This window comes from Phoca vitulina, unplaced genomic scaffold, assembly GCF_004348235.1.
Source record: "Phoca vitulina isolate PV1807 unplaced genomic scaffold, GSC_HSeal_1.0 scaffold8, whole genome shotgun sequence".
NCBI classification, from domain to species: Eukaryota; Metazoa; Chordata; class Mammalia; order Carnivora; family Phocidae; genus Phoca; species Phoca vitulina.
In genome coordinates this window covers 43347349-43374750 of record NW_022589711.1, presented here as the reverse complement: position 1 = coordinate 43374750, position 27402 = coordinate 43347349, and the positions used below count along the sequence as shown (strand labels likewise).

Sequence of the window (27402 nt, the reverse complement as noted above, 5' to 3'; positions counted from 1 at the left end):
GCATTTTATATATTATTTCTCAGCAGTTTTCAAACGTTTTGGTCTCATGATGTCTTTACATTCTCAGAATTACTAAGGGTCCCAAAGAACTTTTGTTTATGTGGGTTATATATACTAATATTTACCATATTAGAAATTTAAACAGGGAATTCAAAAACATGTATTAACATCTGAAAATAATAATAAACTCACAGTATGTCAGCAAAGTAACATATTTTCTTAAAAACAACTACATCTTTTAGAACAAGAAAAAGTTGGTGATGAGTGGTTTTAGTTTACATTTCTGCAAGTCTCTTTAATGTATGACTTAAGAAAAGATATTTGGATTCTCTTATATATTTCTGCATCCAGTTTGTTGCAATCTCACCTGTCCTGTAACCTCTGGAAAACCCTCTTATACAGTCTTTGGTGATAAATGTCCCAGTTTGTGGGGGACTGATGGGATTCCCAGGATATGGGACTTTTAGTGCTAACTCAGGATAGTTGGTTACTTTGCTGTGCACTTTGGAGAGAATGAGACTGAAAAAGGAAAATCACCTCTGAGTGTTATTATGAAAGTAATTTGACTTATAAACACTGCCTAACGACAATACCAGCTCACTCTCCTGGGGCAGGGATCAGGCCCCATACTACTCTGGTGCTATTACACAGAGAAGTTGGTAGTGAGGGTGCCATGGAAAGTGAAGATGTTGGTTGCTTATAAGAAATAAGGTAGACGTCTTTTGGAGCAGAGTTCTTCAAACTCCATTTACTGACTTCTTTGTTACATTCCTCCTTTCTGGGAGGAAGTTGGTAGAGTTTTGAGTTTACCTGATAGGTGGGAAGTCAGCAAGTAGATATTTTCCTAATAGTTCTAAATCTTATGTGTTTTAATCTCTTAATTAAAATTCCCCAGAGTTTCTCAAAATCCCTAAAAATACTATTCTTCTATGGCACGGTGATATGCTGATCAGTTTTCCTACTTCTTTCATGGGGTAGGATTGTTACCAAAGAGAAAACTGCAAGGGATGTTCTCCCCAATCAGAGGAGGCTTCTTCATCCTTCAACTCCATGATGAGCTCTTATATGAAGTGGCAGAAGAGGATGTTGTTCAGGTATTTTTGCAGTGTTTGTGTCCATTTCATAGAACGCTAAGATGCTGTAGGTCAAGTTAAGATGTATGAGATTTCTGGAACCCTTTCCCATTCCCAGATGGCTATACAAATGTTGAGTCCATAAGGGTAGAGAAAGAGCTAAGAGTGTTCAGTTTCATACTCATTTTTAAAGAAACTTTTGATGCAGGGCTGTTTTTGTTTGGGAGAAGTTAGATGAGAGTCTTGCCCTGAGGGTTTAAAAACTGAGCATTCTCACTGAAACTGGCAGAGCTCCTGCTCATCAGTGCAGACCAGTTTGGGATGCCTGACTCTTTTCGAATTTTGAGTTTTAAGCACCATGAGGTGAAGAGCTCCAGTCTGGCTTATCACCTCAGTGGGTGGGTTGGGAACCATTCTTTGATTCAGAAGAGAGTTTGTTAACCTCTTTTTTTTTTTTTTTTGCAGGTAGCTCAGATTGTTAAGAATGAAATGGAAAGTGCCATAGAACTTTCTGTGAAACTGAAAGTGAAAGTGAAAATAGGTGCGAGCTGGGGAGAGCTGAAGGACTTTGATGTGTAATTGTACGGCTGACTAAGTCCTTGTGGGGAAGCCTGGTGTAGGTACAACCACATGGAAGAGAGATTACCCTTTCACGTATTTCAGGAAGACCAGCTCTCAAGTCTTGATGGATGTGGAATAGTAATGTTAGTGAGAGTTTCAAACTGTATATCCAGACTTTATTCTTTGTAGTGTAAAGAAACTCTTTTTGAGACAAAATATCAAGTTTAGTGATTATATTCACCCTCAAAGAGTATGTATGAAATCGCCTTTTACAGCTCTTTATGGCTCTAAACATGTTCAGAACATGTGATTGATGTATGCACTTAGCACTTTGGGTCTCATCTGTCTGAAGCATGAAGACCGTGGAACTGCTGGCTCAGGGGCATTTCCAGCCCTGTCCAGGATTTGGACTCTTGTGATGCAGACCCCAGCAGGAGCCATGGGCAGATAGAGCTTTGGTTTCTCATACACTACCACGGTTAGGCATTGTGTGTGATTTTTTTCTCCAGTATCAATTTAAGACTACTGGAGTAGTCTTTGTAAGCAGCACTGGCTAATAAATTCTGAATTCTGTAAAGTGGTAGACTTATTATGGATGTCATCTAAGAATGGATTTTCATGAAATGGTGTTTCTTCTCCTTTTCCCTCCTCAATTCATACAGTGAATGTATTTGCAATACTGAGGTATTATAAAATAAGCTACACCTCTTCATGAGGTATCCTGTTCTGTAAGATCAGATGTTTATGCTGCAGTTTAATATGATAATGCCAAAGAAGGAAGACACTCCCGTGTCCATCTCTTAGTGCCCCTTTCTGTGTTTGTGGCATGGTGGGAATACCCACGCTAAAGAGATAATATTTTATAATTCCAGTCAAAGGTGTATTACTGACTTTTTTGCTGTTGAAATAAAATGAATTTATGAGAAACTTTATATCAGCAGTTCAGTTTTTTAAATTGTGTTTCATCTAAGAGTATCAGAAATATGTGTTCCTAGTTATTCTAGGGTTTGCATTGTTGAGTTGGTTCAACAATGTCTATGCACATAGGAAATGTTTCTTATATTCTTAATCAGTTATCAGAAGAGTTCTTTTATGTTTATTAACCAGAAATGTTTAAAAAGACAGTCACTTTATAAACAAAGTGTAATACACTATTAGTAGTTGCATATTAGTGCACGAAATCCTCAGACATGTTTTTTGGGGGGTGAGAGGGAGTGGGCAAAAGATGGCACAGATGAGAGGGAAGTTATATCATTATTTCTTGAGTTTTTTCCATATTCACCCGTACCATGTTTCTCAGAGAGAAAAGCTGTAGTGCTGTCAGTATTCAGGTGGCCTAGAGATCCAGCACAAGAGAAGGCTCATTCTGTTTACTTGTGAGTTTTCTCTAAACATAAGTGCAGACACATAGGTCATTTCCACCTGATTTTCTGCAGCAGTGGCTCTGGATGTGTAGTCCCATGCATCCTCTCATCCTTTCGACTTACCCACCCACTACAAGCTGGATTTAAAACAAACAGGCAGCCCTTGCTATGCATGGTTCAGTTAGGCACAAATTCCAGTTACCATGGTTTTCTTAAATAACACTAGTGCCCCTAATCACACAATTGAAATTTCAGTTCCCAGGGTATATTAACTGAGTAATTGCATCAAGTTCAGACTTTACTGGTAGTTCTTCAGTCCACAAATCATTATGTAAATACTAATGAGCACTGTGGTAAACAGAATAATGCCCCCCCCATCCCCATTCTAATCTCCCAAACCTGCGACCATGTTATAGTAAATGTTAAAAGGGACATTGCTGAGGTCATTAAGGTAGAGATCTTGAAATGGGAAAATTACCTAGGTTCCAATATAAACACATTGGTCCTTATAAGGGGAAGACAGATGGTCAGAATCAGAGGAGGATGGTGAAGATGGAAATAGATTGAGATTCGAAGATGTTGCACTGCTGACTTTAAAGATGGAGGAAGGGGCCATCAGCCAAGGAATGCAGGCAGTCTCTGGAAGCTGGAAAAGGCAATGGAATAGAAGTGGATTCTCCCCTACAACCTCCAGAAAGGACGCAGCCCTGCCAACACCTTGTTTTCACCCCAATAAGACTATATCAGACTGCTGACCACCAAAACTGTAAGATAATAATCAGTGTTGTTTGTTTTCCATTTTATTGAGATATAATTGATACATAGAACTGTGTAAGTTTAAAGGTGTACAGCATAATGACTTACATATATTGTGAAATGATTATCAAAATAAGTTAACATCCATCACCTCATTTGGATACCAAAAAAAAAAGAAAAGGTTTTTTCCTTGTGATGAGAACTTTTAGAATTTATTCTCTTGGCAACTTTCAAATATACAATCCAGTAGTTTTAGCTATAGTCATCATGTTGTACATCACATCCCCAGTGCTTAGTTATCTTGTAACTGGAGGTCTGTACCTCTTGACCATCTTCCTCTAGTTCTCCCCTTCCCCTACCTTCTGCCTCTGGTAACCACATATCTGATATCTTTTTCTATGAGTTTGTTTTTTAAAGATTCCACATATAAGTGAGATCATAAAATATTTGGCTTTCTCTGTCAGACTTATTTCACTTAGCATATTGCCCTCAAGGTCCATCCATATTGTCTCAAATGGTAGAATTTCCTCTTTTTTATGGCTAAATAATATTGTGTTGAATATATAGTCCACAATTTCTTTATGTATTCATCCACCAATGGACATGTAGGTTGTTTGCATGTCTTGGCTATTGTAAATGATGTTAATAGGGGGGCACAGATACCTCTTTGATAAGTGTTCCCGTTTCCTTCAGTTAAATACCCAGAAGTGGAATTACTAGATCATATGGTAGTCCTATTCTTAATTTTTTGAGAAACCTTTGTACTATTTTCCGCAGTGGTTGCACCAGTTTGCATTCCCACCAACAGGGCACAAGAGTTCCCGTCTCCATATTCTAGCCAACACTTGTTATTTCTTGTCTTTTTGATGATAGCCATTCTAATGGGTGTGAGGTTTTGATTTGCATTTCCCTGATGATTAATGATGTTGTGCATCTTTTCATGTACCTGTTGGCCATTTGTGTATCTTTTTTGGAAAAATGTCTATTCATATCTTCTACCCATTTTTTAATTTGATTAATTGGGGGTTTTTGTGGATTTTTTTTTACTTGTTAATTTTTTTAATTTAATTTTATTATGTTAGTCACCATACAATACATCATTAGTTTTTGATGTAGTGTTCCATGATTCATTGTTTTCGTATAACACCCAGTGCTCCATGCAGGACGTGCCCTCCTTAATACCCATCACCAGGCTAACCCATCCTCCCAACCCCCTCCCCTCTAAAACTCTGTTTGTTTCTCGGAGTCCATAGTCTCTCATGGTTCGTGTCGCCCTCAGATTCCCCCGCCCCTGCATTTTCCCCTTCCTTCTCCTAATGTCCTCCATGCTATTCCTTATGTTCCACAAATAAGTGAAACCATATGGTAATTGACTTTCTCTGTTTGACTTATTTCACTTAGAATAATCTCCTCCAGTCCCATCCATGTTGATGTAAAAGTTGGGTATTCATCCTTTCTGATGGCTGAGTAATATTCCATTGTATATATGGACCACATCTTCTTTATCCATTCATCTGTTGAAGGGCATCTCGGCTCTTTCCACAGTTTGGCTATTGCAGACATTGCTGCTATGAACATTGGGGTGCATATGGCCCTTCTTTTCACTACATCTGTGTCTTTGGGGTAAATACCCAGGAGTGCAATCCTGGATCATAGGGTAGCTCTATTTTTAATTTTTTGAGGCACCTCCACACTGTTTTCCAAAGTGGCTGTACCAACTTGCATTCCCACCAACAGTGTAAGAGGAAGGTTCCCCTTTCTCCACAACCTCTCCAACATTTGTTGTTTCTTGCCTTGTCAATTTTTGCCATTCTAACTGGTGTAAGGTGGTATCTCAATGTGGTTTTGATTTGTATTTCCCTGATGGCTAATGATGATGAACATATTTTCATGTGTCTGTTAGTCATTTGTATGTCTAATTTGGAGAAGTGTCTGTTCATGTCTTCTGCCCACTTTTTGACTTGATTATTTGTTTTTTGGGTGTTGAGTATGAAAAGTTCTTTATAGATCTTGGATATCAGCCCTTTGTCTGTAGTGTCATTTGCAGATATCTTCTCCCATTCTGTGGGTTGCCTCTTTGTTTTGTTGACTGTTTCCGTTGCTGTGCAGAAGCTTTTTATCTTGATGAAGTCCCAAAAGTTCATTTTTGCTTTTGTTTCACTAGGCTTTGGATAGGTATCTTGAAAGAAGTTGCTGTGGCCGATGTCAAAGAGGTTACTGCCTATGTTCTCTAGGATTTTGATGGATTCCTGTCTCACATTGAGGTCTTTCATCCATTTTGAGTTTATCTTTGGGTATGGTGTTAGAGAATGGTCGAGTTTCATTCTTCTGCATGTGGCTGTCCAATTTTCCCAGCACCATTTATTGAAGAGACTGTCTTTTTTCCATTGCATGTTTTTTCTTGTTTTGTCAAAGATTATTTGATCCTAGAGTTGAGGGTCTTTATCTGGGCTCTCTATTTTGTTCCATTGGTCTATATGTCTGTTTTTGTGCCAGTACCATGGTGTCTTGGTGATCACTGCTTTGTAATATAGCTTGAAATCGGGCAACGTGATGCCCCCAGCTGTTTTTCTTTTTCAACATTTCCTAGGCAATTCGGGGTCTTTTCTGATTCCATACAAATTTTAGAATTGTTTGTTCCAGCACTTTGAAAAATGTCATTGGAATTTTGATCGGGATGGCGTTGAAGGTATAGATGGCTCTGGGTAGCACAGACATTTTAACAATGTTTATTCTTCCAATCCATGAGCATGGAATGTTTTTCCATCTTTTTGTGTCTTCTTCAGTTTCTTTCATGAGTGTTCTATAGTTCATAGAGTATAGATCCTTTACCTCTTTGGTTAGGTTTCTCCGAGTTATCTTATTGTTTTTGGTGCTATCGTAAATGGAATCGTTTCTCTAATTTCTGTTTCTACAGTTGCATTGTTAGTTGTATAAGAAAGCAACTGATTTCTGTGCATTGGTTTTGTATCCTGCCACATTACTGAATTGATGTTATGCGTTCTAGAAATTTGGGGGTGGAGTCTTTTGGATTTTCCACATAAAGGATCATGTCATCTGCGAAGAGAGAGAGTTTGACTTCTTCTTTGCCCATTTGGATACCTTTTTTTCTTTTTGTTGTCTGATTGCTGTTGCTAGGACTTCCAGTACTATGTTGAACAATAGTGGTGAGAGTTGTTATCCTTGTCATGTTCCTGATCTTAAGGGAAAGGCTCTCAGCTTTTCCCCATTGAGGATGATACTCGCTGTGGGTTTTTCATAGATGGATTTTGTGAACTTGAGGAATGTTCCCTCTATCCCTATACTCCAAACAGTTTTAATCAGGAGAGGATGCTGTATTTTGTCAAATGCTTTTTGTGCATCAATTGAGAGGACCATATGGTTCTTCTCTCTCCTCTTATTAATGTGTTCTATCACATTGATTGATTTGCAAACATTGAACCACACTTGCTTCCCAGGGATAAATCCTACTTGGTCGTGGTGGGTGATCCTTTTGATGTACTGTTGGATTCTATTAGCTAGGATTTTGTTGAGGATTTTGGAATCCATATTCACCAGGGATATTGGTCTGAAATTCTTCTTTTTGATGGGGTCTTTCCCTGGTTTGGGGATTAAGGTAATTCTGGCCTCATAGAATGAATTTGGAAGCTTTCCTTCTGTTTCTATTTTTTGAAACAGCTTCAGGAGAATAGGTATTATTTTTTCTTTGAATGTTTGGTAGAATTCCCCAGGGAATGCATCAGGGGATGGACTCTTGTTTTTTGGGAGTTTTTTTTTTGATCACTGCTTCAATCTTGTTACTGGTTATTGGCGTATTTAGGTTGTCCATTTCTTCCTTTTTCAGTCTTGGTAGTTTATAGTTTCCAGGAAGGCATCCATTTCTTCCAGGTTGCTTAGTTTATTGGCATATTGGCTATTGAGTTGTATGAGTTTTAGTATGTTTTAGATATTAACTCCTTATCAGATTTGCAAGTATTTTTTTCTCATTCCACTGGTTATATTTTCATTTTGTTGATTGTTTCTTTTGCTGTGCAGAAGCTTTTTAGTTTGATGTGGTCCCACTTGTTTTTTACTTTGGTGCTTTAGGTGTCTTACCAAAAATTCATTGCTAAGACCAATGTCAGGAGCTTTTTTCCTATGTTTTCTTCACGGAGTTTCATGGTTTCAGGTCTTAAATTTAAGTCTTTCATTTCAGATTAATTGTTGTGAGTGGTGTAAGATAGAGGTTTAGTTTTGTACTTTTACATGTGAGTATCCAATTTTCCCAGCACCATTTATTGAAGAGACTGTCCTTCCTCCATTAAGTATTCTTGGCTCCCTTGTCAAATGTTAGTTGACTTACACATGTGGGTTTATTTCTGGGTTCTCAATTCTGTCCCATTGCTCTGTGTGTCTGTTTTTATGCCAATACCGTACTGTTTTGATTACTATAGATTTATGGTATAGTTTGAAATCAGGCAGTGTGATGCCTCCTGCTTTGTTCTTTTTTTCTCAGGGTTGTGTTGTCTCTTGGGCGTCTTTTGTGGTTTCATATAAATTTTAGCATTGTTTTGTCTCCTTCTGTAAAACGGGATCTTGATAGGGATTGCACTGAATCTATAGATGGTTTGAGGTAGTATAAACATTTCAACATTACTAATTCTTCCAGTCCATGAACACAGCATACCTTTCCATTTATTTGCATCATCTTTGATTTCTTTCCTCAATTGTAGTTTTTAATGTAGAGATCTTTCACCTCCTTGGTTAAATTTATTCCTAAGTATTTTTTTGTTTTTGATGCTCTTGTAAATGGGATTGTTTTATTTCTTTTTCAGATAATTCTTTTTTAGCACATAGAAACACTACTGATTTTTGTATGTTAATTTTGTATGATACAACTTTGTGTTAATTTTAAGGTTTTTTTGGTGGTCTTTAGAATTTTCTACATATAAAATCATGTTATCTATAATGGAGAAAATTTTACTTCTTCCTCTCCAATTTGGGTATTTTTAATTTCTTCTTCTTACCTGATTGTCCTGCTAAGACTTCCAGTACTTTGTTGAATAGGAGTGGTGAGAGTGGGCATTCTTGTCTTGTTCCTAATCTTAGGAGAAAAGCTTTCAACTTGTCACCCTTGAGTATGATGTTAGCTGTGTGCTTGTTGTCATAAATAGGCCTTTATTATGTTGAGGTACTTCTTTCCATACCTAATTTGTGAACAGATGTTGAATTTTGTTAAATGCTTTCTCTGCATCACTGAGATGAATATATGATTTTTTTTTCTTTCATTCTATTAATGTGGTGAATCATAGTATTAATTTGTGTATGTTGGATTATCCTTGCATCCCAAAGATAAATTCCTCTTGATCATGGTAAATGATCCTTTTTTTTTTTTTTTTTTTTTAAGATTTTGTTTATTTATTTGACAGAGAGAGACACAGTGAGAGAGGGAACACAAGCAGGGTGAGTGGGAAAGGGAGAAGCAGGCTTCCTGCCAAGCAGGGAGCCCGATGAGGGCCTCGATCCCAGGACTCTGGGATCATGACCTGAGTCGAAGGCAGACGCTTAATGACTGAGCCACCCAGGCGCCCTGGTAAATGATCCTTTGAATGTGCTGTTGAATTCATTTTGCTAGTATTTTATGGAGAATTTTTGCATCTGTATTCATTAGGAATATTGGCTTGTAGTTCTCTTTTCTTGTAGTGTCCTTTTCTGGCTTTAATATCAGGGTAATGTTGGCCTGAGTTTGGGAGTGTTCCCCCCTTTGATTTTTGGGAAGAGTTTGAGGATTGGCATTAATCCTTTAAATTTTGGTGAAATTCACCAGTAAGCCATCTGGGCCAGAGCTTTTGTTTGTTGGGAAGTTTTTGATTAGTAATTCAATCACCTTACTAGTAAATGCTCTATTCAAATTTTCAATTTCTTTCTGATTCAGTGTTGGTAGATTGTATGTTTCTAATAATGTTTCCATTTCTTCTAGGTTGTCCAGTCTGTTGGAGTATAGTTGTTCCTAGTAGCCTCTTAGAATTCTTTGTATTTATTTGATATCAGTTATGATGTCTCCTCTTTCATTTATAATTTTGTTGGTGTGGGTCCTATCTTTTTTTCTCTTGGTTAGTCTAGCTAAAGATTTGTCAATTTTGTTTATTGTTTTAAAGAACGAATTCTTAGTTTTGTTAGTCTTTTCTATTGTTTTTTGGTTCTCTACTTCATTTATTTCTACTCTATTCTTATTTCCTTCCTTTCTAACTTTGAACTTAGTTTTTTTTCTTCTTTTTCTAGTTCCTTGAGCCATAGAGTTAGGGTGATTATTTGAGATCTTTCTTGTTTCTTAATGTAGGTGTTTATTGTTATGAACTTCCCTCTTAGAACTACTTTCACTGTATTCCACAAGTTTTAGTATGTTTTGTTGCCATTTTTGTCTCAAATAACTCTTTTATTTTCCCTTTAATCTCTTCTTTGATCCATTTGTTATTCATGAGAGTGTTGTTTACTTTCCATGTATTTGTGATTTTTCCAGGTTTTCTCCTGTTATTGATTTCCAGTTTCACACCATTGTGATCACAGAAGATATGCGGTATGATTTCAGTCTTCTTGAATTTGCTAAGACTTGTTTGTTGCCTAACCTATGGTCTATCCTAGAAAGTGTTCCATTTGTGCTTGAGAAGAATGTGTATTCTGCTATTGTTGGATAGAATATTCTGTATATGTCTGTTGGGTTTACTTGGTCTATAATGTTGCTCAAATCCACTGTTTCAGTATTGATTCTCTATCTAGATGATCTATCCATTGTTGAGAGTAGACCATTAAAGTCCCCAACTATAACAAAACTATAACATCCTATTTTAAACTGATAACAACTTAACTGCTATAGCATTCCTAAACTACACTTTTACTTCTCCTTTCCCTCACATTTTATTGATGTTATACTTTACATATTTTTATATGGTGTATCCAATAACAGATTATTGTACTTCTGGTTATTTTAATATATTTATTTTTTTAACTTTTAAACTAGAGTTAAGTTAATTATGTATCTCTATTACCATATTATGGAACCTAACTGACTATGTATTTACCATTACTGGTGAGTTTTCCACTTTCTTTTATTTTTATGATATTAATTAATATCCTTTTACTTCTTCTCAAAGAACTTCCTTTAGCATTTCTTGTAACACAGGTCTGTTGGTTATGAATTCCCTCAGCTTGTTCAGGAAAATCTTTATCTCTTCATTTTTTTAAAAGATTTTATTTATGTATTTATTTATTAGAAAGAAAGCATGAGTGGGGGAGGGGCAGAGGGACAAGCAGACTCCCTGCTGAGTGGGGAGCCCAATGTGGGGCTTGATCCCAGGATCCTGAGATCCTGAGCTGAAGTTAGATGCTTAACTGACTGAGTCTGCCAGGTGCCCTTCTTCTTCGTTTTTTAAAGGACAACTTTGTTTGGTATAGAATTCCTATTTGACAGTTTTTTATTTCAGTATTTTGAATAGATCATCCCATTCTCTCCTGGCTTGGAAAGTTTCTGTTGAGAAAGCCACCCATAGTCTTATGAGAGTTTCCTTGTATATAATTTGTTTCTTCTCTTGCTGCATTCAGAATTTTTGTCTTGGATTTTTGGCCATTTAATAATAATGTGTCTCACTGGAGCCCTATTGAGGCTCAGCCTATTTGGGGTTCATTGGGTCTCACGGATCTGAAGTTTTCAGCCATTATTGCTTTAAATATATTTTCTATCCCTTTCTTTTCTTCTGGTCTTCTTATAATGTGGACATGTGGATTGTGTCCCCTAATTCTCATAGGCTTTCTTCACTCCTGTTTCTTTTTGCTCCTCTGAGTGGACAACTTTAAATATCCTATCTTTCAGGTCACTGAGTCTCTCTTTTGCATGGTTGAGTGTGCTGCTGAAGCTCTCTGTTGAATTATTCACTCCGATCATTGTATTTTTCAGCTCTAGGATTTCTGGTTGTTGTTTTTTTTTTTTTTTATAGTTTATATTTTCTTTGTTGAACTACTTGTTTTGTTCATGCATTGTTTTCTTAGTTTTGTTCAGTTGTCTGTGTATTCTTGTAGTTCATTAAACTTCTGTAAGAGGAGTATTCTGAATTCTTTTTTTTTTTTAAATAGGTTCCACACCTAGTGTGGAGCCCAGTGCAGGGCTTGAACTCATGACCCTGAGATCAAAACCTGAGCTGAACCTTAACTGAACCTTAACTGACTGAACCACTCAGGTGCACCCATTATGAATTCTTTGATCTCCATTTCTTTATGGTTAGTTATTAGAGCGTCACTAGTTTCCTTTGGTGATGTCATATTTGCCTGATTTTTGTGATCCTTGATTCTATTTGTTGGTGTCTGTGCATTTGAGTAAGCTGTTTTATTTTCTAGACTTTATGAGTTCACTTTGGTAGAGAGAGTTCTTCACCAGTCCACTTGACTTGATGTTCTGGATGTTTTCAGCTGGTAATGTCCTTGAGCCAATAGGGTTTATTATGAGAGTCTGTTTTGGGGCAAGGCATTGCCCATGCTTTGAGGTTGAAGGGCAAGGTGATGCTGCTACTCACTGAGAACAGTTGGATAGGACTGCTGGTTTGGTTCCCTGCTATAAAGAGAATATAGGATAGATTCTGTGGTTGACTGGGTTCTCTGATCAGGCTTTCTAGATGATTGGAACGAGGTACTATACTCAGCAGCAGGTGTAGTAAATGAATTAGCTTCACTGTCCTCACAGGGCACCATCATTGTTTGGGGACCCAAATCAGGCTAGGCTGCACACTGAATTTCCTGGCTAGGCAGGTTTTGCCATACAGATGGAGAAAACCCCAATCTGTGCTTTCTTTTCAAGTGCCACTTTAAGTGGGCTGTAGGATGGGCTCTGTAGCTGTCCATGTACTCTGTTAGGTCCTCTGGTTGGGGGTGGTGGGGTGGTGGTGAAGGGTGTAACAGCAACAGCTAGGGGTAGGAATTAGTTTCCCTGTCCAGACAGGACCCCATACATGCCCAAAGGCTATTAATATTCTTGTTGGGAATCAAATCAGACCTGCATGCTAAGCTCCCTGGACAGATGGGGACACTGTCTTGGTTCTGAGCATGCAGAGCTGATGTTCGGGTTCTTCATTCAAGTGTTGTTGTATTCAGGGCCATGGGTTGGGCTCCAGAGATTCCCAGGTGCTAAGGCCAGTCTTCCTGGTCAGGCAGGGCTGGCAGCTCTGCTCAGCAATGGGTGAGGCTATGAATTAGTTCCCCTTCCCAGGCAGGGCTAGAGAGCCAGCTCCAAGCAGCATCCCAGATGATCTGGGTCAGGAGAGGGTAGGAGCTATACTCAACAGTGAATGAGGCTATGAATTAGCTTTTCTACCTGAACAGAGCAGCAGAGCTGCCTCCAATTAGCCTCCCAGGTGTTTCTGTCAGGCTTTCTGGTAGTGCAGGGCTGGGAATCACATTCATTAGTGAGTGGGGTTATAAATCAGCTCCTCTCATTGGGCAGAGTGAGGTAATTGGCTCCAAGGCTGGCAAGACTCTTTGTTGCTGACCCAAGTTTCCTGGCAGAATGTGGCCACTGGCTTACTGTACCGATGATCAGATCTGCCTGCTGGACTCTACACTTGAGCATTGTTGGGCTATGCCACTTTCAGATCTTCTGTTCAGGCTTTCTGGATAGGCAGGGCTAGGAGCTACATTGAACAGTGGGTAAGGCTACGACTCAGCATCCCTGTATGAATGGTGGGGTGGGGGGGCATGGTAGGAGATGGGGGCAGACCAGGCTCCAGGGCTGGAAAGGCTCTTTATTTGAGGTCATAAGTCAGGTGAACCTGCACCCTGCCAAGTTCCCTGGTCAGACTATACCACTGTTTTGGTTCTGCAGATGAACATAGATGCTGTTTGTGACTTCTCCTTGGGTGCTATAAGTAAGATCTTGGTCTGCCAAGATCCAGGTGCTGGTTGTTGCAAGTCTCTCCTACTGTCACAATCTAATTTCCAGTGGTCAAGCCCTGCAGATTCCCCTGAGATCCCCTTGGGGCAAGATGAGTGAGACCCCCAAGAAGGGACTCACAATGGTAGGGGAGCTGGATGTCCACCCATTGGAGAAACCATAGGCTTAGGGGATACTTCTTGGTGTCATGCTGCGCTGATCTGGGGGAGAGGCAGTGTGGTCAGTGTAGCCGCTCCTTTTACCCTTGTAATGTGGTCTGTCTCAGTCTCCTTGGTCCAGGGGGATGCTTCAGTCTCAGCCCTGTGTTCTAGGATTTCTCACTGGTGTCTGTGTATAGTTGTTAGTTGTTCTTGTGAGGGGGTGTGAAGTTGGGAATGATCCGTGTCACCAATTTAGTGATGCCACTCTTCAATCTGTGTTGCTTTAAGCCGGTAAGTTTGTAGTAATTTGTTTTAGCACTAATAGGACACTAACACATGCATCATGATAAGTTACCAAATGCATCACTTCTTTCAAAGTCTATCCATGATTGGTCACTGCACATCTGTCATTGATTTTAGGCACAGACAGTAAAACATATAGCAGCACTGACTCTTGGTCTCCCAGTGTTAAATTCATGTGACATTTTACAAAAATGGGTAATCAAAAGAGGAAATTGGCTAATAAAGATGCAAGTGCACCAGAGAAATGAAAAATGACAACACTAGAAGTGAAATTCAAATCGAACAGAGTTATAGAAGAAATAGCTGACTAGAAATATTGTTACTGATGCTATCCAAGGTACTCTAGATGTGCAATATAAAAAATTTAGTGAAGGCAAAATTATCAATATAAATGAGGAAAATGGTTGTGACAAAAAGGATGAAATGTCCTAGAGGAAGTGATGACAGCAAAAAACATCATTATTTGTTAACCCATAAATTTACTGTGATTTCATTGAAAGTCTCAAGAGGACTTTTTTTTTGATATTCTGAAACTTACCTAGAGAAATAAGATCAATACCTACCAAACTTGAAAAGGATCAAAGATATCTATCAGATATTAGGACAGATTATAAAGATAAAGTAATTTAATATTTGATATGGACACAGTAATAGACAATTACTGGGGCAGACTGAAGAATTTACAAAACAGACATTATGTATATAGAAAATTAAGATGTCATTTCAAATTAGATGTCATTAAAAAAAAGAGGGTATAGTGATATGTTACCCATTTCTTAAAATATCAAGTTAGATCTCTATTTCAAAACTCCAGATGGATTAAAAGCCTAAATGTAAAAATAAAGCTATAAAATTAAAGAGGTTATGAGTTATTATTTTATAGACATAAAGACCTTTAAACAATGTTTAAAAGTCATAAAGCTAAAAGATTATAAAATTTGATTACATTAAAAGAAAATCCTCAATATGAAAAAGGGATGGCAGACATCTAAGACACAGAACAGTCTAATCCAGGGCATGAGAACCCAAAAGGTATCCGGAGCCTAGATGAGGCTGAGTTAGCAAGTGATGACCGCAGGCCCTTCTCCAAACAGGAGAGGAAGCCACACATTCACTAATTGGGCTTCAGTACAAATCAGTGAAAGGTGTTCAAGTGTGTACACCAGACCAGCCACTACTGTAGAATGAATGATGCAGGACTCACAGGGAAGCACAAGAACCACCACCCCTCTTCCCTTGCCATGAGGTCACATGAGCCTTCCTCCAAACCAGGAAGCCTGTCTTGCTAAAAGGAAAGGGAGAGATTATCTGACTGGCCTTTAGGAAGACTCAAGGAAAAATCAGTTATAGAAAACAAATAGGCTACATTAATTTCCAGGGTTGTAATAAAAATGAATAATAGAAAAGTGACCTATAATAAAGAGTCTGACTCCATTTTTTGCTGTTTGCTGACAAGTTTTAAGTCTCACCATCTCTTCTCCTCTGCCCCACATCTGGGTAAGCTGAGAAGCAAGACTTGGTGCTCCCTCCTTTATCGGGCAAACTCCTTCCTGCAAATCCTGGCCCCACCCTCTAACCACATAAAAACCGCCAGCCTGTCTTTTTTCCTTATTCTGTGTAGCTATTTTTGACCAATTTGGGAGCTACGAATCTCCCCAGAAAGCTTTATTTTTCATACACTCTTAGGGTGTGTGTGGTGGATCAGTTTCAACATCCAAACCAAATGTTGGGTAGGCCATCCAGTCTTCTTCTGTAGGGTGGCCACAATAGAACTATTCAGAGAATGTAGTAAAAAATTACAAACAAGTCACAGAAGACAGAGTAAGTGTGTCTAATTAAACATAAAAAGGTATTCAATTTCACTAATCAGGGAAATTCCAAAAAACAGTAAGATGTCATTTTCACCTTTTAGATTGTGAGAAAAATAAGATTAATATTGAGAATAGGTGAAGATGTAAGGAAACAGTAATTCTTGTATACTGGTGAAGGATAGTCTAATTGGCAACATCTATTTGAGAGGTCTGATTGAGCATGCCCTTTGACTTAATTCCACAATATCTTCTCTAGAGAACTGTTTGCAGATATGCAAAATGCATGTGCAACAATGTTTATTGCAGTCTTATTTATAATATCAAGGGATTGGAAAATATCTGTTTACTAGTAGAGGAATGGTAAAAAATTATGCTTTATGGACACTATCGAATAATACAAGTAAATTAAAAAGACTGAGTGATATTTGTAAATACTGATGATAGAAAGTTACCTAAGACATAATAGGTACATGAATAAGCAAGTTGCAGCATAGAAAAATGTTTGGAAGGAAACAACGAACTAATAACTATGAATAGAAAAGGGTAGGAGGTAACCGAGGGAAACTTTCGCTTTATTTTGTCTTATTATTTGGTATGATTATAAATATACATTCATGTATTATTTGTGTAATTAAAACATTTTTAAAAGAAAAATTTTAAATAATGGTTGGCTTCCCAAACCATCTTGAAAAACTACTCTAACCCCATAAAGCAGTTGTCCATTTACTATGAAAGGTAGAAGACAATGTCATTGAAATGCAAGTAATGCGACAAAATTGAAAACGTTTTATTTTTATAATTTTATTTTGAAGTAATTTCAAACCTAAATAAAAGTTTCAAGAATAGTACCAAGAATCCCACTCAAGTGAGTTTTGTGAATTGCTGCAATTATGTTTTTTATAGCAAAAGGGTCAGATCCAAGATCACGTGTTATACGCAGCTGTCATGACTCTCTGGTCTCCTTAAATCTGGAACATCCATCTTTCCTTGACTTTCATGACTTTGATAATTTTAAATACAGGGCAGTCATTTTATAGAATGTCAATTTGATTTTGTCCAATATTTCCTATGGTTAGACCTGGGTTGTGTATTTTTGGCAGAATTATTACAGAGGTGATGCTGTCTTCTTCTTATATGCTGTCAGATGGCACATGATGTTGATTTATTCCCTTACTGGTAGTGATAACTTAGATCACTTGTTTAAAATCGTGTCTACCAGGTTTCTGTAGTTTACAATTATATCTTATCTTTTTGATTAACAAGTAGTTTTTGTGAAGATACTTTGGGACTATGTGAGTATTCTGTTCCTTCATTCCATTTTAACCCGAGTTTTAGCATCCATTGGTTTATTGCCCCTAATTTCTACAGTGTGTGACAAAGAGTAATTTAAAAATTCTATCCACATTTATTGGTAGACATTCTATTGTAAGGACGAGATTTCCCTTCTCCTAATTAATTAATTAACATCAGTGTGGACTCATGGGTAGCTATTTTATTCAATTACTATTATTAATTTTGACTCTCAAATTATCCCTGATTTGACCTATGTGGGCCCTTTCAAGCTGGCTTCTGTGTCCTTTTGACACATCTCCATCATTCTTTGAATATTTTATTTTCTGGAATAAAAATATATTCCAGCCTTGAAACCAGCTATTTCTTGACAATCAAAATCCAAGCTCTAGGTGTGCTTTATGTTCCTGGAGTGGTGTTCCCAGTCCTCTCAGCATTCAGAATTAGGATACATATATGTGAGCAACACACACACTTTTGCATCATGGATATGTGTGTGTGTATGTATGTATATACATAAAATTCACACTGATAGTTCCAATTCTAATCCAATATTTACTCTCACATTCCCTTTTATTTGTACTTCTCCATCAGTGAGAAACCTGGATTCTGTATCTTCAAGATATTAGACAGCATTTGGAAGAATAAGCTTAATTGGCTAAGGCTACAGTATAGGTAAATATAAAGAAAGTACCTGAAGAGGAATTAACTGTGCAGATGAAAGCCGGGAGAGCAATGTCTTTCTGGGGGACTTTTGGAGGTTGTGGGGTTAATGAATGTTCATTATAACCACCAGGAAGTGATAAAAGCCCATAATGGTTTATGTTATTGCCTGAATGGGATTATTTTAAAGAAGTCAAGAAGTAAGGTATGAATATTGAGTTTGTAAGTATATCTTACTCAGCCTCAGATTTTTATTCTGCACCCTCACCAAATTTAGTTTTACTTGTAATTCACCAAAGGTTTAATCAATCAGCATCCTCAAAAATTGTAAAATCTTCCATAAAAAAGTTACACAACTCCCCAGTTTGAAATTTGGGGATGCTTGGGGTGCTATTCTATCCTTTTGGATTAATAAACTCTAGCAAAATCTGTGAGTTTGGAGAACTTGTGTTTAGTCTTTTCTTTCTGTTTCTTATTTCAAACAAATGTGCTGTACATCGCTCCCCTACCCACTTCTCTGCATTTTTAAAACAAGTATACTTTGCAAAACCATGGTTCAAAGTGTTGCAGATGAAAGTCTTCCCTCTGTCCATATTTAATCTTGGCAAAAATGTTTAGTAGTGCATGATATCATAACATAAGAGCATCTATGTACAAACATATACAATTTTATTGATATCTCTACAGACTACAAGAATTTTAAGTATAGTCACAATTGCTGAGTGCAACAGAAAAATAGTAATTTGTCATTTTCTGAAAAGATGCAAAAATTCTGAAGATGAAAGAAAGATACATCAATGATGTCATCTGTTTCTTATTTCCTAGAATAAAACATCACATAATTACTAAAAATTATAGGTTATTAGAGATTTTGATTCTGTGTGCACTTGTCTATGACCACCACCTAGTTTATTTTCTGGCTTTGCAGTTGAGACGCACAGGCCAATACCAGAGGGGAGCAGTAAGAGAGGAGAGAACTCTCACGTTTTCTCATTGAGGGTTATTGCCTTGGATAGGCAGACTCTCCCTTTTTGAAGGTGAAAACAGTCTCTCAGGGCACTGGAGGCCAGATCGTGAGCTACAGACATTCTTCTCCCTTTAAACACATGTCCAATAACTAAGAAAAAAAATATAAATGGCCCTGGGAGCTAAGACAACAATCAAAAAGGAACTGCTGTTCTTCCTTCTTGCCAAGATCAAGTCCAGTAAAATATACTATAGCAGAACAGGTACCTAGTACCCATGTCTCCTCCAAATGAAGAATGAAAAATAAATTTGGGCCTGATTTAATAAATGATTGTTTTAATTTCCACTATACAACTACTAAGAATTAGTTTTCCACTTAGCTTTACATGCTGTTGAATTTCTTATATTTCTTCCAGTGTCTTGTGATGTCACATGTATAAGACAATCAAAACCTAGATGTTTGAATAGGAATAATGGCCAAGTCACATGGGAGAAAATCACAAAGACAGAATTATTAAAAGTCAATGGGGCATTGCCTGGTCAGAAATTTGCACAGAACCTTTGTTTTGGGTTACAACACAATAATTCTCAATCCAGACAACACTGTATCCTTGCATCTTGCCTTCCACGACTCCTCAGAAGTGGGGCTTGGATATCAGCCGAGGTAGACAAATGTGTCTTCCTTAATCGACCATAAAGCTGTGTTTGTCAGCCCTGGCTGACACTGGAACCACATTGGGGGCTTTCAAAAATAACAATGTTCGGCTCCCACTCCAAGAGATTTTGATATAATTGGAATTGTAAAAGCTCCTTAGGTGATTCTCATGTACAGCCAAGGTTGAGAATCAGTTCCCTACATAACTATATAAATAAAAGTGGCCATCTGTGCCTCTAGTTTCTCATCAAAACCTCTTCCACTTAACTCTGGCTCTCATGTCCCTCCCCACCCCAATCCTCTTGCACCAAATTGGCACTTCCTCTTACTTTGCAAAGTCAGACCTTATCTTCTGCATTTTATCCCTTTAGGGCTATGTTATATGCAATTATGTACACTAAACTTGCTACACAACAACCATACTCCCTGTAATGGTGCCATCCAGAATACATGACTTACTGGCAAGTATCTCTGGCACCTGGAGCACTGTGTATATGAAATAGTATGTAGTCAGTAATGGGGTTGGTGTTACAGAAGACAAAGGTGAGGAAGCTGTGAAGGCTACCACTTTTCTCCTGATGCAAAGAGCAAACCCTGATAGAAATGTCTGAGTCCTTTTGGCATTGCCTCTCAAAGAAAGTAGTCAAGTTATAATGTCTTTCCATAGGGTCAGGCTGTAATCACATTCTCCTGGGTTGTCCCAATGATCCTAAACCAAGGAGAGGATTTTTAGCTTACTTTTCTAGACCTTTTTCATTTTTCCCTTCTGCCAAACATTTTATAACCAAGTATTTAAAAGAGCTCATTTTCATCTTCTTCAACCAACCTTGGGCATAATCTCTCTCTCTCCCTCTCTCTTTCTTTCTCTAAGCCCTGGAGAACCCTTAATGCCGATAACAGATGGTACATTTAAAATTGGACACATAGGTCACATAAAAAGGGACTCCAACAATAAACTTTTTCCTTTTATAATCCCTTAAGATCTTTGAGGAATAGAAACCTAGATTCTGATTTATTAACTTGAGAATCACTCCAAGGCTATATAAAAGATTTGAAAAATTGTCTTTATGACTAAATTATCAGGAAACATCTCTCTCAGTTCTGTCACTATCCTTCCAAAGTTAGATGATGGCCCCTATGGTGATTGGGGCACTAAGTCTGAGTCTTAAGTGTAGGAAGCAAAGTTGTAAGGGATTAAAATAAATGATAATCATCCTTCCCTCCAAACACCAAGGTTAATGGATGATTTCATGGTAGGGATTATTAGATTCAAGAAAACAAATACTTCTAGCTTCTTATTGGTGAATAGAGCACAAAGACCCATTTTCCCCTGGGACACTAAGAAGGGTTTATCTCCTGAGGGAGTCATAGGGAGATAAAGTCGACTTGGAGACTGTAGCTTGCAAGCTTATCTTCTGAAGCCACCATAGTAGATATAATGTAATTTTGATGACAAAGACTCAGAGTTATTTTCTCTATCATTGTCCAAGTTACTAGGAGTATTTTTCTTATGTTCCAAGATAGAGGCAAGACATTTAAACAGTGGAGAAGAGACATGTAAAGAATTACATGGATCAACAGTACTCATTTTCCAAAGATGATGATGATAAGATGGTGGTGGTGGTTGTGATGGTGTGTGTGCATGCACATGCATGCTAAGGTCAGTGCAACAGAACAGAAAAGTTCAAAGAGAAAAATCACATCCACATCAGATTCTTGTTATTGCTGTCTCTTTGAATTATAAAAATAATTCTGATACAGTAAAACCTCATTAATTTGTATTCCACTAATCAGGAGTTGGGGAGATAAAGTGTACATTTTCTGACTCTATCATCTTTTCTCAAAATTACTGAGAACATTTAAAGGAATTGCCACTTCAAAAAAATACACTAAGAATTAAAAAATCTAAAAAAACAAACAAATACTATTTGGGGCTACTAAAATAACCTGGATTTCAGGAAAAATGGTGAATTCTTAGGAAATACAAATGCAAATCTGGTAAGACCTGGAATAATCAAAATTCATTAAGTCAAACCCATTAATTTTTTTTTTAATTATTTTTGAAGGAACAACATATTACAGGATGGGTCCTAGAACCTGCATATATTCATTTTCTATGACTTTTAATTTCCAGAATCATGTTAAATAATGATAACAGGTGTCTTTATTTATTTGCCTCTAGAGCCTCACTGTTAATGACAGATAACTTTTATCATATTAAGGGTATGCCTTATTTCACTTTGAAAAGAGTTTTTAATAAGGAAAAGGTGTTCGGTATCTACTGACATAATTTGTGGCTTATATCATTTAGCCTAAAGAGTGACAAAATTATTCATTTTGTATCATTAAATTCTCTCTGTATTTCTGTTGTCTATAATGGTGACTAAGGCCAACATAGCAAAAATACCACATTTTATAAAGATTTTCAATAATAAGTATTGAACCAAAAAGTATTTACTAATGAAAGCCCTTGTTAATCAGAAATGTAGTAAATCAGAATCTCTTTCCCAAAACATTAACTGAGGTTTTACTGAATCATATTAAAGAGAATGACCAGTTTGGTCTGTGAGTGTCAGGCTGCAAGAGCACCTTTGGATTGAAGACCACTGGGCTTGAACAGTAATATACTGTGTAATTGGCAGACAAAGATACAAATGGAGCATTAAAAACATATCCCTTTAGAAACTGAAACCAGAGTGTGTGAAATCAGTTCTCAAAGCTAACTGCACTGTTCCTGTAGTCTAGTTTCCCCCAACTTATCATTAACTCCCCTGCAGAGCACAAGCCAGGCTGAAAAATGCTTTGAGGTGACCCAACCCTGCACGGTTTATGACTAAAAATAGCCAATTGTTCTGAAAGTGACAAATGGAAATTACTGTGTGAGGAATGACTTACTATCCTGGCAATACTCGATTATGACTGATAACGGTGATGATGTAAAATATTATGGAAAGACAAACATTAATCAGACTCTTGCCATAAGAATTCAATAATGTCCTAGTATAATGAAAGTTATAGATGAGAAGAAAACTCTGGTTTTCTTTTCTTTTTCAGTTGGGTATGGTAAATGTACCTGAAATACACTGATATCTTCTAATGCAGATTTTTTAAATTGTCAGGTGTGGCCCAATTTATAAAAATAGTTTGCCATAAATCTTTTTTTCTTCTGTCACAACATGCTTTTTTTCTTTTCCTCTTAGGATGTTAATTTATCATGCAAAGATTTTTTTTTTCATTAAGTGCATTAATGCTTTTGTTTGTACAGGATTTTTTCAAATCAGAAGGACTCCCCGTAGTTCCTAAATGTAAATCCTTAGCAAATGACAGGCCAAGATGATAGCTCCATTCCACGTTGGGAAAAGGCAAATTCAGCCGTGTCTTGGGATTTTAACCAGGGTTCCCGCCTTTGGGTTGTACAGTGTCTAATAAATTTCCCTTATGATAACTTCAGATGGACTGTAATGGAACATTTTGTAGAAGAAACTGGCTTCTAGCAAGTTGAATAGTGATGCTGGGAATAAATTTGGTTTCCCTGAATAATGGTTTCTCAAAGCAGTCAGAGCTTCTTTAGAAGTTTAGAATTGGTACCATTTCTTATCCTTATATTTCAGCATTAACTGCAAAGAAAAAATAGTCACAATAAAATGTTTTTAAAAATCTTTAAAAGTACTAGCCAAAGCAAGGTCATATTGAGCCAATCATGCATATCTAAATCTTAAATTTATAAAACTTCCTTTACTTTTTGAAATAAAGTACATATGAAAAGATTTTTTAAAAATAATGAAGCTGAAAAGACTCAGCTGATTTTTAACGATAAAGCAAAAAGTAGTGTGTGGATTCCAGCTTCTAGTGCCCCTCACACCTTTTTTGGGTGAGGGGGGAGGATCATATAATGTATCTAAGCACCTTTTTAGTAGCAGATGCACAATATAGACCCAATGTATCAGAACCAATGAATAATTTTCTTTTAAATTATCTCCTAAGGTAAAGTAGTATTAATATAGTGTTTAAAAACATTTCTCTCCCAAATACTGGGGGAATTATGACACTTATAACGAGATCCAGGTTACCCTGGTTCTCACACAGGATTACTTACAGTGACATCTCTGGGCTTTCTTGTGCAGGGCCCCAGTGTTTCAAGTTATTATTGTATGAAGACGCTATATTAAGCCGTTTACCTCATGTGCATGTTTGGAAAATGCTTCCGCGCTGGTCATCATGCCTGCAGTCTTCTCTTCCAGCTCTCCTAGCCTCTGTCCTCTCTCATCAAGTGCGATCCGAGCGCGTGTCAGCTCTCCCATCACCCCTCCGGCAGCACCTTTCATCCCTTCTATACCACCTGGTCCGGGAATGTGCTGGGCCAAGCTGCGAGATGCTCTTCCCGCTGAAGCTTCCCCAACTGGGATTCAAGCCATAGCAATTTAAGACATAATGTCAGTAATTCAAATAATTAGAATCAAGTTTATCACCAAAGTACTTACCTTAAATTCTAGTGTCGTAATTCTCATTGAGAGAGAGACATATTTGTTCTTATCGTAGATGGGTATTGGGAGATGTTAGCTTTTACCCACGAAAATATCTATGAAAGAGTCTGAGACTGTGAGGTAACCATATTGTTACTGCCTGCCTTTGTATGTGTGTGGATTCCATGCAATATGGCATCATTGCATTTCTTGACATTGCTGAATTGGGATGCTCACAATATATGTGATTTCATATTTAACCCGTATCAGGGTCTGTTCCAATCTTAGGTCTGTTCATTTGTTTAAATTTCTGCCCGTCTTCATTCCTACCATCTCTCTTCCTGTTGCTATCATCCTCTGTAGGCCTCAGTTGTTGTTACTGTTTAAAGATGTGTGTGTGGGAGGAAGTAAATACTAAAGAACAGGGTATGCATGATGGACATTAGTATACATGTGTTGAAATTTTGTTACTTTATAAAAGAATAAAAATTTCCCTATCATTTACAAAGTTCAGTTTAATTTTAATGATTTTTTTGGAAGTTTTTATTGAAAGACAGCTATCTTGGTAGAAATTTAGTGAGCATTCTTAAGGATGTAATGTTAGGAGTAATATCAAAAGGTATTTTTTTAAATTAGAGCCTTATTGAGATATAATTCACATACTTTATATACATAAAGTGTACAATTCAGTGGTTTTAGTGTGCTGACAGAGTTACGCAACTATCACCGCTATCTAATTTTAAAACATTTTCATTACTCCAAAAAGAAACTCTGTGCCCATTAGCAGTCACTCCCCCTCCCTCCTTGCCCCAGTGCTTGGCAACCACTAATCTACTTTCTGTCTCTATGGATTTGCCTATTCTGGACATTTCTTATAAATGGAATCATACAATATGTGGCCTTTTTTCCTTCTTTAATTTAGTATGATGTCTTCAAGTTTCATCCCTGTTGTAGCATGTATCAAACTTCATTTCTTTTTATGGCTGAATAGTATTCCATCATATGGGGGCACCTAGATCTTTTGCTTGGTGAAAAGTTCAAGAGAAAGGAGTTTTGATCTTCAAGACCAAATAGGGCTGAGATATTCTGGGAAATACATTCTTTCTGAAAATGTTCCCTAGTATCTTTCTACTCCTTTTCGATTATTCATCAGAGTTCCACTGGAAGAATTTTAAAGTAATTTATTGTGTAGCATTGATAAACCTTGTGTTCTGAATAAAGAATCTGTTTCCCAGCAGTGATTAAAGGCAGGCAGATTCACAAACATTTTTTCCAGAATTTAGTAATTGATTATCTTCACCCTGCCTTGCAGGTATGATCTACTTGCAAATGATGTATTTATTAGCTTACTCATTATTTGTATGAATTGCATATACTGTTTTTGTTAAACTATTTCCTAATATGAAGTAACCGATTTTATTCATGTTTGGTAAAAAAATAATTTTCATGGTATAGAAGCAAAAAAACCTGGTCTGGAATTTGAGACCACATACTACATTAAGTTACACACACACACACACACATACACACACACACATGCAGAAACAAGTCTTCTATTCAGTGGTACAGTTTCATAATCAGGAGTTTACTCACAGAGCTCTTCTCTGTCAAATGTTTGTCCACTTCCACCAAAGAGTCCCTTGAGAAAGCCTCTGTTTTGAGCTTCTGGTGTCTCAATGGGAATAAACAAATCTCCTAGCATGTCCTGTATCAAATTCAAACAAAAAAGCATTAGAGTAACTAAAAATAAAGTGATAGAAAAAAGATAACCCTGTAGTATGTTAAAGCACAGAATAAAAAGATAGCCTGCTTTCCATATATTTTCCTGGCGATTTTTGCTTTGCTCCCAGTTTTATTTCTGGCATTTCTTCTCTACCTCCTTTTCCTTTCCTTCTCTAGTAACTGACATCTGAAAATTTTCATTTTTCTGTCCTCTTCTTTTCTCCCCTTTACAGTTAGAAAACATGAGAAGCTAATATATTTACCTTAGGATTAATTTCTACCTGATCAATGACTCCCAATCTGGATTTAGGATCCTTTTTCAATTACCATAGCCTCTTTCTGTCCTAACCCCTTTCCTGAACCAAGCATGGACAACCCTATGAAGAAGGAAGCCTTTGGTAATATGTGGAGGACGTTTGGATTTATTTTTATATGAAGTACAAAACTAGGAAATGGTTCAAGACAAATGAGTCAAAATATGAGTCAAAAATGAGCCTAGCTCCTGCATAGTAAGATACAATTGTTTTCAATATTTGATGTGTTTTAGAATGACTGGAAAAATCCCTTGTTAGAAACACGGATGCTTAGGCTTTATTTCACACATACTGAATCAGAATCTATATAGATGTGCTCTGGTTATCTATATTTTTAATGTGTTCTCCAGGTCTTTCTGAAGCAGACCAAAATTTGAGAACCACTGGTGTGGAGGAAGGCACTTCAACCAAAAGTCAGGAGATCTGTGACCTAATATCAGTTTGTCTATGAACCTGCAGCCTGACTTTCTTCATCCTCTTCCTCTCACCTTTACTCACCAGACCTGCAGTCTTCCTCCTGGATCCCTTCTCTTTGGAAATGGCAGCACCATCTACTTAGCCAGAAACCCAGGAATAATTATTAATTCCTTCTTTTCCCTCACTGCTACAACTACTAACCCTCCAATCCAACTGATTATACTTTATAGCAATTGAATCTGCTAACTTTTCTCCATTCTCACTGCTGGCTGCTTTAAGACATAGTTATTTTTGGCCTTAATTATTTAAAAAAAAGCCTTCTAATTGTTCTCCCTTATTCCTTGAAACAATACGCAACCAGAATCTTAGTTTTCATAAACAAATCTGTTAAACCTTTTTAATGACTTCCTGTTGCCCTTGGGATAAATGCCAGATTCCTTAGGCTCTTACCAGGTGCTCCCAGATCTGTTCTGGAAAAATTCTCCAGCACTATCCCTCCATCCTTTTCACTAACTCTTCACTTTGTTGGCAGTTTCCTGAACCCCCGGGGGTTTTGCACACAACTATTCTGCCAGGAATATCATTTCCTTTTCCATTCCCAGCCATCCATTCCTATGGACAACTCTTACTCACTCCTTATAACCCTTTTCTAACTAGCCCTCTCTTCTGTTCCAGCAACCCAGGGGCCCCTCTTCCATGTCTCTCCACCTCTGGCACAGCCACATATAGGCAGTCTCTTCCAGAGTGCTGTGGTTGTCTCTTTACTTACCTCCCTCCACACTAGCGGGTAGGGACTTGTATCTTGTTTTATCACTGTATTCCTATAGCCTAGCCAAGTGCCAGGCATATGGTAAAAACTCAGTATTTACTGAATAACAATAATAAGAACATTATTATTTATTTTAAAAATATACTATGTTCCAGGCACTGTGCTCAGCGTTCTTACTTAATTCTCAAAACAGTGTTCCAAGACTGAGCATATGGGTGGGTT

At 37.4% G+C, this 27402-nt stretch overlaps 2 protein-coding genes across 2 annotated transcripts in view; one reads left to right on the top strand and one right to left on the bottom strand.

The window, feature by feature from the left end:
- POLQ (DNA polymerase theta) overlaps positions 1–3821 on the top strand; it is a 126132-nt gene extending 122311 nt beyond the window's left edge. The window contains exons 29-30 of the mRNA XM_032406649.1: positions 979–1094; positions 1539–3821. Of these exons, the coding sequence (XP_032262540.1) occupies positions 979–1094; positions 1539–1652 (230 nt within the window). The 3' untranslated portion in view covers positions 1653–3821. The remainder of the gene's footprint in view (positions 1–978; positions 1095–1538) is intronic.
- Positions 3822–11931: 8110 nt separating this feature from the next.
- STXBP5L (syntaxin binding protein 5 like) overlaps positions 11932–27402 on the bottom strand; it is a 432652-nt gene continuing 417181 nt past the window's right edge. Inside the window, exons 26-28 of the mRNA XM_032406647.1 lie at positions 25552–25663; positions 23674–23894; positions 11932–23112 (exon numbers count right to left, since the gene is read on the bottom strand). Of these exons, the coding sequence (XP_032262538.1) occupies positions 23071–23112; positions 23674–23894; positions 25552–25663 (375 nt within the window). The 3' untranslated portion in view covers positions 11932–23070. The remainder of the gene's footprint in view (positions 23113–23673; positions 23895–25551; positions 25664–27402) is intronic.